This window comes from Poecilia reticulata, linkage group LG9 (assembly GCF_000633615.1).
Source record: "Poecilia reticulata strain Guanapo linkage group LG9, Guppy_female_1.0+MT, whole genome shotgun sequence".
In the NCBI taxonomy this organism is placed as follows: Eukaryota; Metazoa; Chordata; class Actinopteri; order Cyprinodontiformes; family Poeciliidae; genus Poecilia; species Poecilia reticulata.
This window is the reverse complement of record NC_024339.1, coordinates 12136101-12147580: the sequence shown is the minus strand read 5'-3', so window position 1 is coordinate 12147580 and position 11480 is coordinate 12136101. Positions and strand designations below refer to the sequence as shown.

The 11480-nt window shown below is 38.8% G+C and overlaps 1 protein-coding gene across 2 annotated transcripts in view; it reads left to right on the top strand.

Annotated features, from left to right (window-relative positions):
• Positions 1-11480, top strand: part of col27a1b (collagen, type XXVII, alpha 1b) — an 82626-nt gene that overhangs the window by 41793 nt on the left and 29353 nt on the right. For both annotated transcript variants that reach the window (XM_008417909.2, XM_008417908.2), the window contains 16 exons: positions 2534-2587; positions 4918-4962; positions 5226-5279; positions 5416-5460; positions 5649-5702; positions 5894-5947; positions 6506-6559; positions 6686-6739; positions 6815-6868; positions 6957-7001; positions 8631-8684; positions 8923-8967; positions 9127-9180; positions 9359-9412; positions 9613-9666; positions 10230-10283. In XM_008417909.2, coding sequence (XP_008416131.1) covers positions 2534-2587; positions 4918-4962; positions 5226-5279; positions 5416-5460; positions 5649-5702; positions 5894-5947; positions 6506-6559; positions 6686-6739; positions 6815-6868; positions 6957-7001; positions 8631-8684; positions 8923-8967; positions 9127-9180; positions 9359-9412; positions 9613-9666; positions 10230-10283 — 828 coding nt within the window. The remainder of the gene's footprint in view (positions 1-2533; positions 2588-4917; positions 4963-5225; positions 5280-5415; positions 5461-5648; positions 5703-5893; positions 5948-6505; positions 6560-6685; positions 6740-6814; positions 6869-6956; positions 7002-8630; positions 8685-8922; positions 8968-9126; positions 9181-9358; positions 9413-9612; positions 9667-10229; positions 10284-11480) is intronic.

Genomic DNA, 11480 nt, shown 5'->3' with positions numbered 1-11480 from the left:
ATCTATCTATCTATCTATCTATCTATCTATCTATCTATCTATCTATCTATCTATCTATCTATCTATCTATCTATCTATCTATCTATCTATCTATCTGTCCATCTATCTATCTGTCTGTCTTATGGGTTTGGCTCTCTGGTCATTTTACCCGCAGACAAAGAAAGTCTGATGTCATCGGCGCCTGGAAGCAAACTTCCCGTCTTTCCTTGCTAACGTGGAAAAAACACTAATGTCCTCATGGACACGTGTAGAAACGGGATACTTCCCATGCGCTGTCTGGTAGTACATGATTACTAAATATTGTTATGCAATTACGGTCTGTGACATATCCTGAGGTTGAAAAGTATGCGTGTAATAGCCAAGTCATGAGCGTGCTGTTTCTCTTCCTCTGCAGTGGGAAGCAAAGTCTGGTGTTTTCTTTCTTGAGTCAGGAGTGAAGTGGAGGAGAAAAGAGATAAAAATGGAAAGTTGTTGTATTCAGCGAAATGTGCTTTTAGAAGATGTGGAAAAAGGACATTTCAAACAGATTTTTTTGCTGGGTATAAAATCTTCCTGCAACAGTTTCTTTAGTCGGCGCTGGATTTATAGCTTCACAAATGCTTTACAAAAGTATTCTTAAGTTTTCACTTGTTGTCACATTGCAACCACAAATGTGTTTCAGAGACATTTTATGCTATGCACATAGCAGTGCAATGTTGAAAAGTACAAAAATTCTGTTTTTTACAACTGAAAACCTCAGAAGTTTATTTGACTTTTTCCAGGATTGCCTCGGATTTAGCTCCACTTATTTTTCTGTCAACCAGAATGAACTTTCCTTTCCTTGGTGAAGAAAAACATCTCTACTGCATGATGCTGCCTCCACCATGTTTCACTTTATGTAGGGTTTTCTGGATGATGTTAAATGTTAGTTTTCTTTGACACACGGCAAAGTTTTGAATGTAGGTTATAAAGTGTCTCTTTGGTCTCATCTGACCAGAGCATTGTTTTCCTCCTACATGTCTGTTTAATAACTTTCCATGAAGGTCAAGCTTACCGACTACATCACGAACAGTTGTACTAACAGACAGATTCTCTTGCTGCTCCTCTGGTGTTAAACTGGATGCCTTGACTGATTCTTGAAGTAATGCCCATTTTTGCCAATTAGCTTTGTTCAGTGAAAGTGGACAGCCATATTTTGGTTGGATATTGTTTTGTAATATAAACCTGTTTTGAATTTTTGGTTTTCAATTCTGCTGTTTGTTTACAGATGTTATTTGACTAATCACTACAACTTTAACAGAGTATATGGATTTGAATTGGTACAACATTACACACTGGTGAACTCTACATAATGTAAGGACTTGTGAATTTTAACTTAGAGATGTAAGAGGACAGCACAGCTTCTTATTCTGTGCTTTGCTTCATGCGGAGGGTCTCGACTTTTGACTATTGAAAAACAATTTCTTGCTGGCAGCATGGACTGTGTTAAGTTTTACCCAGTTGCTAACGTTTGGCCATGACAGATACACCAGTTTGACTCTGTGAAGCTTTCTCATAAGACAACAAAAGAGAAGGACTGAGCTGAACGAGTCGGCTGTTAATGTTAATTCAATATCTGGAAGCGTTACCGACAGAGGCTGTTTATTTGCCACGTTTAGCACTTGCCATTGCTAAAAGTACACTCAGACTACAATTTTAAAACAGTGTAGAAAATCGACGTCATTGTTCAGAACTTCTCCTTCTGGTCGCTGATTGGCCCGGTTGAAATTCTACCAGAGGAATCCTCTTTAATGGGACAAAGCCCAGACTGAGCTGAGAAGTGAGAATGAAATCTAGCAGAATTTGCCTAGGAAAGCAACGGGTAGTCTACGCTAAACCTGCAACTCTTCAGTATTTTTTCTAATATTGCAATGAAGCCGCTAAGACGTTCTCAATACACAAGATCCTCTCCTCTCAGCCTGCCAACAGGAAGTTAGGCAGATCTCTTCTTTGCTGACTCACTTTCTGTTGCCAAGCATTGATTCATGATATGTGGCAGGTTGCATGCTGACCTTGGCGTTCTGACAGGCACATGATGAGCATGTGGTGTCATGGCTGCATTACATACCTCTTGTTCAGTTTCTATAGTTGAAGACAGAGGACCATGCAGCAAAAAAAAAATAAAAAATGTAAAAAAGGGCACAGTGAGCAGTTTCTTGTCCAAAGCAGCTTCATTCAGCCATTTAGACAAGTCCTGGGGGTTTTGCTTTGGGGGCTGAGCGCACATATAGACTCTCGTCACTTGAAAACACTCAGCCGCGGAATTTCCTCAGAGTCTCCCAGGAATGGAAGCACTGGGAGAATATTTAATGGGATTTGCTTGGCTTGACTCGGCAAACTTCTGTTTTGGGAGCCACTTTGTCGATCCCCAGTGTTTGGTGTAATCACTTAAATGGCAAATCGTGATTTCTGAATACATTCAACATTAAAATGAACACTCTGAGTGTGTAAACATTGCAATGCCACACAGTTCCCTTTCTGGTTAGCTAACCATTTTGTTTGCGTGTGTTCTCAGGGGTTTCCTGGTGACTTTGGAGAGCGGGGACCGCCTGGCCCTGATGGGAACCCAGTGAGTGGAACTACATTAAAATGAAATACGCCTTTCATGCAAACACAATTATACCCCAAAGAGATTTAAATTGATTTCAGCTGCTGATTACACAGTGAACTGTAATTTCAGTTTCACACACTCACAAAAAAAAAAAAAAAATCAACATTGGTTCTCGTCACTTTTACTGCAGCTGCAAAAAAGCTGCGTCATTTCTCGGAGATCCAGAGTAGCGGAGTCTAAGCTCTCTTGCATATTCCTTCACAGCAGGACCATTTCAGTCCGATACAGGAATGACCACAAAGCAACTCCCTGCAGTTGTTCCACTCACCCATCATCATCCATGCTGATGTGAGGGCAGCAGCAGTTTGACTCACTGCTCCTCTTTTCGTAGTTTGACCCTAACCGCTTGTGATTGACAGGGTCAGTGTTAGATTAAAGACTGGCTGACCTCCAACAGCCTGCTGCAGGCTACATTTCCTCTCCCTGCAGTGGGAAGCGGGGATTTTCCATTTGGCCTGATTCATGTTGTTTCACTCTCAGAGAGACCCAAGGAGGTGACAGGAAGGCCACACTGTGCTGTGTCCTCCATCTCTCCCCTTTTTGCGATGTTTAGAGCGGATGGAGGCAGAGTTTGGACAACAAGCCAGCCTGTATCAGGGGCCAAATCGTTGAAAAGTTAAACGTAGTGGGGAAGATTTTTATTCAGCTTATTGGAGGGGATAGGACCAGCATTTGTCAAAAGAAATTTAAAACATACTGTATTCTTTGAAATGGTTGACGAATAGAGACCCACAATCAGGATAAAACAAGAGTTTTACGCCCTTTTTGGAGCGTAAGAACATGATCAAAATGATCTGTTTTGGGGCATTTTCTAACTTATATACATGTAAGTTTGACTCCAGAAGAGTTTTGTAACAAAACCGAAGCCAAAATAAAAAGCTGTTTAAAAATCAAGTACACCTTTGCTGCATCTGTAGGAATTAAGAAGGGAGGGAGAGCTGCTAATCAAAAGACCTTGAATATGTGAGAATCAGCAAGATTGACCAGCTTTAAACATCTATCAAAACCAGCAGAAAGTGTCTTTCCCTTAAAAGTATGTTGCTGTTTAACTTGGCTTTGCACCGTTTGATCTGAACAAAGGAACAGAGTAATTAGGACAGATGAGACCAAAGCGTGTGGCCATAATACATTTCAGATGACAAAACAAAACAAAAATGCAAACCAAATGCATCACCTTGGTACAAACACAGGAACTGGGCATTGTGAAGTCATAAAGGACCAGGTGTTGTGCGGCCAAATATGAAGCCAGAAGCTGGACACGTGGATTCACTAAAACTGAGTAATCAACAGCAAAATGATCCCAGACCTCAACATGATTTAAATGCTCTGTTGTCACTTTAATGCTACCTAAAATGTACTTTTTTTTTTTTTGCTTTATATCATGTTATAATATTCAAGTATGTTTTTCTCATCAAAAACTGTAGTTTTGCTTTGATTCTTTCATGCATGCCTGAGAAATCCTTGAATTTCCCGTGGCAACGATTCAGGGCTGCATAAACATTTACTTTCACAAACCTCCTCCTCTGAGTGGGGGTCTCCAACCGAGCTTCTGTCTCACAGGGCTTCCCTCCCCCATGCTTCCCTCTCTTAGCTCCTCCAGACTAGCGGCAGCAGCAATTACCCGGAGAAATTGCACATCTGCTGAATTTATCATACAAGCTTCTTCTCAGTCAAGAATGGCTGGAAACATCATAATGAAGGAGCATTGTTGTGATGAAGATGGATTGCCAGAAAGAACTACAGCTTCTTAAAGAGACAGAGGCCCAATTTCAAGGCGTCAAACTGTAAAGTCTTTCTGTTGAGTTATGTTTGATATATGCAGCATTTTATAACTGAAGGTAACATATGTACTTTATTGTGCTATAAAATGGCAATATGTACCTGAAAAATACATAATGCTGCCTCTGTATAAGAATTATGCAGCAATAAAATTTTGCCAGTATAATGAGCAATAGCAAGGGAGAAAAATGGGCCAAAATTCTCCCACAATGATTTGAGAAACGGATAAATTCATACGAAAAATGACTTTGTGTAGTTGCTGCTAAAGGAGGTTGTAGAAAACATTTGAATTTGATTAACCACAGGCCTCTCGTGCAGTTTTTCCATTTTGTCTACATCTTTGTTTAGTCAATAACAGCATGGTGTTGTGTGCTATGTTTGACTTGGTCTTTTTTATTGGGTACTAATACGTTCAAGATTAGGACTGAGAGAAGGTGTTTCACCCTATTTCCCCTGACCACATAAACTTATCTTAGTTGCATCTGATCTCCTGGTTCTTGTTTGTTCAGGGTGAGCTGGGAGCCCCAGGTCCATGTGGAGTCACTGGCCTCATTGTAAGTGGTGATGAATCTTTTTCTGCTACTGATCTTTTAAAAATGCTTTATTTTCTCATGTAATGTTGCTCTAAGCTGCAGTTTTAAAATGAAATTGAAAGCATTAACTGCAATGAGCAACTTCATGTAACAATTGTCTCTCTTTAATTACAGAGAAGATAATGAAAAAATAGTCGTAGACATTTGTAAAGATTCTATTTTTTTTAATTATGTTTTACAAAAGTGATGTGAAATTTGTGTTTTGAACATTGTGTTGGTTTCAGGGAGACATGGGCCCTGGCGGCATGATGGGCTTACCGGGGTTTCCAGGACTCAAGGTAAATCTTACTGTTTGGTTTGTAGATTTGGTACATTATGACAGATTTAGTTGCTTGGATGGATTATGATTCAAATAAGAGTTTTATTGATCAATGAATCCTTTATGTTGATTTTTGCTTTGCTTCTGCTTTAAAGGGAGTACCTGGAAATCCAGGGGTAGCAGGACTGAAAGGTGATAAGGTGATCTGCATATGTATTTCTCATATTATTATTTGTCTGTATACAGGAATATCTGAGGTGCTAACATATAAATGCATTTTTCTGGATTCTGATCAAAATGAATGAATTCACACCTTGCACAGCTGATCATTGAGTAGTAAATTGGTGTTTCCTTTGTGAATAATTTTGATGCATGTTGTTTGTCAAAGGGGGACGTGGGCTTAACGGGAGAACAGGGGGAGTCTGGATTCCAAGGGGACAAGGTAAGAGCTTACTGATCTGATTAGAGCCAGATTGTTTTTCAGTGACTTTACATGGTCTGCCTTGAGTTAAATCAACTGTTTGTGTGTCAAGGACAAAAGTGTGCTTTTCATTATTGTTATAGATTTATAAACCTGCTCCTGTTGTTTGCTTCCTGGGGATATTTGAAGTAAATATGGACTTTATGCTGCAGGGCCGCCGGGGTTCCCCTGGGTTACCTGGTCCTCGTGGAAAACCTGGACCACAGGTATTTTCTGTACATCTATGACACATTAAAATACTGAGGCAAAAATGTCCACTTCGAACAGTTCCTTCAAATGCATATTCTAACTTTATACAGAACTCATATGTGTATGAGGATAGTTTTATCTTTTTTGACCACCTGCTAGCTTTGGCTAACGGGTTTTAAAGGGTTTGTTTTATTGTTGCACAATAGAACATTAATGGTGCTGGTTTATTTGCTGAAGAGCAAATGACCAAGCATTTAAATAATCAATTATGCTAATTTACTCCAAAAAAAGGAATTTTAAACAGAAAACTCCATTTCTTGTATTTGCACCCTATAAAAATAACCACTTTTTTCCTGTGTAATTCTACTAGAGACATTTGTCATTTTAATGTGCAGCCTTAACGCACATTAAAATGACAGTGTGTGTCATTGTCATCTTTGTATTTGTATAAAGATGGTGTGCATGTTTTCTTCATATTTCACAAGGTGATGCACTATTACGTTTTCAAATAATATCTTATTTACTTTAACTTACCAAATTATTTTCAAGGTTTTAGTGCCTGTGTCTCTTCATAGGGCAAACCTGGAGAAAAAGGCCCTGATGGCATTCCTGGTCCTCTTGGTTCAGAGGTAAATTGATCGTATGTTCTACTTCTGTAAAGAATGGCTAAATAAAAAGAACAATTTTATCCAGTATATGTCTCTGCACAGTTGTGTGGTTGTAAAGCAGTGGCTCATTTTCTGTGATTTTCAAAGGGCTTCCCAGGTGACATTGGCCCACCGGGACAAAATGGTCTAGAGGGACCGAAGGTTAGTAGAGGAACATGTACTCATTTCCTCCAGAAGAAATGAAGTGAATTTGTGCCCTCAATGTTTCCTCCACAGGGAAAGGAAGGGACAAGAGGTTTGCCAGGTCCGACAGGAGCACCTGGACTTCAGGTGAGGTTACTTGTACTTATTCTGCAAACAAGCTAAATATGTGTGAAATGCATTTTCCTTTCAGCTTCGGCAACTTTCTTTTCATCAGGGTGACGAGGGGCCAGTTGGGCCAGCTGGACCCGCTGGAGCCGAGGTGAGTGCTGATTGGATAAGCTCTGCAACCTAACACCAGACAGAAAATGAAATGACACTGCGGGAACTCTCACAGAGCACCGTAAAGCGTGCTGAGCGGAAGCACACATGTGGCTCTGCCTAAATTTAGCTTCGGATGAATGAGTGGTTTGGGTCTGTTAGTTCTTTGGCTGACTGCGCTTTCTATTGTTGTTAAGCTGTTTTGAAAGCGGTCCTTCTGGACAATGTGTCCCCATATTACCAGACTGGTCAGCAAATTGCTATTTACTATGATTGAAAAATATATATAATTGTAAACAAAAACGGTTATAAAATTTAAACGTAAGTCTTCAGATTGACCAGAGAAAGGAAGTGGTGTTTTAAATCAAAACTTTTCCTTTTCTATTATAATGATAGACCAAGGTTGACTTCCTTATTATGTAATAGGCTCAATATATGGTACTTACTATATCGCTATCTCAACATTAACAGTAGGGAGCGTATTCAAGTTAACTTTCTTTTAATTCAATGCTCTTTACTATAGAACCGACGTCCTCTAAAGTCATTTTACAAAACAAACAGGTTCAGTTCATATCATATCATATTGAAGCCAAATCAAACCAAACTCAAGTTTTACTGGTCCAAGATATTCCAGCGTAGCAAGATCATACAACCACGTTCAGAAATACAGTCCAATGTATCCAATTCTTTTACAGTACAGTCAAGTTGATAATTTACTGCCAATTGGTAAAAAGTATCTACCTAAGGTAGTCCAGACAATTGCATTGAGTAGTTGACTTTGCAGACATCCCTCCTCTTGGCAAACATGACGAATGGCAACAGCAGACGGGCCTCAAGTGGAACCAGACCCTGCATGAGTGGCCATTTGTCATCGCTGGGGGTAAAGAAGAGAGAAACAGACAGAAAACAACAAAGTCCTGGCTGGCTCATGCATACTTTCTATTGGAAAGAAAAACAAGAACCTTGGATAATAGCAGCAGTATGTTAGTCAATGGTTCAAACAAGGAAAGGGACACAATTAACAGTCACTAAGTCTAAACCTGTAGCCGCATAATTTAACCTGGAATAATCAGTCAAACAAATTATAAGCTTCATTAAAAGAAAGTTTTAACCCCGCTGCTTTAAAGATCTGCCTATGAACCACCAGGAAACATCAGAGAGCAAAGTGCTCCTTTGAAATAAATACAGATCTATAAGGTAGAGATTATTTAGTCAGAGCTTTAGATGTGGAAAGAAGAGAATTAAATTGACATTTGGCATCTTTTTTCCAAATATATAAAAACAAAAACATTCCTCCCAAGTTAAACTACTGCACAAACTTTGCCAGATTTCGTCTCATTGAGGTTTACTTTAGTTTGTCATCTCCCAAAACCATTAATGATAGAAGAAAACAAACACAGATGACCAAAGGAGTAATGAGGCCTTTGATGCTGGAAGCCGATCTTTGTTGTCTGAATTATTAAGATTCCTTAAGGGATCTCTTTGTTTTGGCGACAGATGTCGGTTCCTTTTGTGCCTCATCCTCTGAAGGGAGAGTTAGACTGACACATGACATGCTTCCCTTGAGAGATATACTTTATTTCAATTTGTGTGGAGGTGTATACTTCTCTGATTTTTGTTTTCTGTTCAGGGCAGGCCTGGGAGGCAGGGATTCCCTGGACTGACGGGCTCAGAAGGACCCAAGGTCAGACTTCAAAGTGGCACAATCACTGCTGAACTACTGTCATCTTTAAATGAACATTCTCTCTTCAGTTCTCTTTTATAGCAACGTATCAACCGAGTATGTGTAAATTAGATGTTAATTCTCCGATACCACAGGGGAGCTAACTTCTAAGCTCATTTCATCTGAACCAAAAGGAAAAAAGAACAAACTAAATGGCTGAATAAGTTTGTGAAATGTTAATTTAGCTACTTTGCTGTAGGGCGAGACGGGGATAACCGGCGAGGTCGGCAAGCTTGGCGAGAGGGTAAAGGCTTTTCTCTCTGTGTCTGGTAATTTGTGTTTGACACCCACTGTGCGTGTCTGTTTTATTCGAGCCCCTTAGATGAGTTGTCATTTTTGGGTAGTCTATAATAAAGTTCACAGATTCAAAACACAAGAAAGATTATTTGTTTCTCTTCTTTAGGGACTGCCAGGCTTTATCGGGCCTATTGGGGAGGCAGGAATGGCTGCAGAAAAGGTTATTCTAGTCCTATTTCTTCATACTTTGCATGGATCCTGACCTCCAGAATATGTCCAGTGACAATAATTCAGTCAATGGACAGAAAATGCCATTTGAAATTCAATATAACAGCATGCTTAGGAATCATGGTTGTCATTTGCAGTGTGACATTTGTTGATGACCTTTGGTTTCTCAGGGGGATCGAGGGAAAACGGGTATCCCCGGACCTCCAGGTGAACCTGGGCCGATGGTAAGGAGTAAGTCTGCACCCCGTCTCTTGTACCAGGGATATTCAGTTCAACATTTAGAAGGGATGTGGGAGAGATTTCCTCAGAAACACTGATTTAAACAAGTATTTCAGGATTCAGAATCAACTTTTTCAGGGATTTATTTCATGATTAAGTAAGTAAAAATTATTATATGATTTGTATTGCATGCTCAATCTATCAGGGTCACTCTGGACTACCTGGAGAGACAGGCCCACCGGGACTGGAAGGGATTCTAGTAAGTTTACTATTACTTTAGGTTTATGGCTCATCTCAAGTATTCGACTGTTTGTGGGCGGTTGTGGTTCCTAAACCCTACAAATACTGTATTCCACTGTATTTACTTCATAGAAATGGCCTGGAGTGTCTATATTTTTTCCAACTTCTTCCCGTAATAGATTATTCTGCTAAAAGACATTGTGCTTCAAGGTTTTAACAAAACTTAACTTGGGGTTCCACTAAGATGTTATACAAGAAGACACCTCATCTAAATTAAACAAACACCTGACAATAATTTACACATCAAAAGTTAACATTTTAAAATCAGATTCTACCTTTTCTCATGCTGTATTGCTGAATATGCATGGAAATAAATTTCTAATTGGTGACTCATTTCGAAACAGATGGATAATAGTCGTTGCTGGTGAAACTAATGGTTAGAAAATGAATACTGTGCTTTAACTCCCTTCTGTGTTTGTAATTAGCTACATCTAATTAAGATAAGAACATAGCTGTTCACTGTATATCAGTTTCAATGGTATTGGATGGTGGAGCTAAAATAATGTTTTTGCACACATGCAGGGCCCAACTGGTTCACGAGGATCTGCTGGCATCAGAGGACCCAAAGGCAGGAGAGTAAGTAACTGGAGTAAACATTAACAGTAGTTCACAAATGATTAAATATTGGTGCTGAATACGATATCGTGATGTGTTTATTACTTCTACTGTTTGTGCAGATTTGCACAAAAAATTGTATATTTAGGATCTTACTAGTTATTTCTCATCTCACAATAAACATCAGCAAAATTTTTGCATGTTGTTGCCATCAAATGGAAAACTTGTATTTTCAAAATGTAATTTTTCAGGAAATGAAAATAACATCTTGCTTCTAAAGCTGCATTTTTGCTGTTTGGCTAAAGTTACATGTGTGAGGTGATGTAGGTTTAGTTTATGTGATGTATTTGACAGGGACCATGAACAGGACGGTTTATCAAAAACATGAAAAGATGCTTTTTACCAGACTTCAGCTCTTTGCACTAATTTCCATCTGCAGTTCATCAACTTATTGAACATTTTACATAAAAACATAAAACAATACAATTTGTACTGTTTACAGACACATTCAGTTATGCATATTGTAAAAGTACATTCAGTAAAAGGTAATAAAAACATTTTAAAAAATTGGATATCCTGTATTCCATCCCTTACCTTTTTGATATTATCTAATCAAGTAGAGTCTAATGTAGTTTTGTGCAATTTTGGGTTTGTTTGTTATTTTTGTCCTTTTTAATGCTGGCACATCTGCATTCCTAAGTCTTATTTCAAAGCTAGACTACATATCATATTTTTAGGCCTTTGTGTAATTCTAGCTGTGTTAGGAGTTTGTTCCTTTTGGTGATAAAGCAAAAAGGCAGCTTGTCCTAATACTGTGTTCAGGACAGTTTGCGAATGGTACATTGTGCATTTAGTTGCTACAACTAAATATCTGCCGATATTACTGTTTTCTTCTCCAGAATGCTGCTAGTTAAACATTTAATGCTTGTACCATTAAAACAAACATGAATAAACAACAAGCACTGGCAGTGATACTGCTGAGATTTGTGCTTCTGTCTCCCCTTTTGGGCAGTAAAATGAAAGTAAAATGGTCTGCACTCACACTAACATTAACAAGTGACAACGCCACAACAAACCTTTTTACTGTGAACTGTCATTAAGTGTTTATGTGTGAAATTGAAAGAAAAGCCATAAAGCTAATACAAGAATAAAATAAGAGTTTGCTATTTCAGTGAAGCAAAGTAAAAACATATGTTAGTGACATTTCTAAAGCATTTT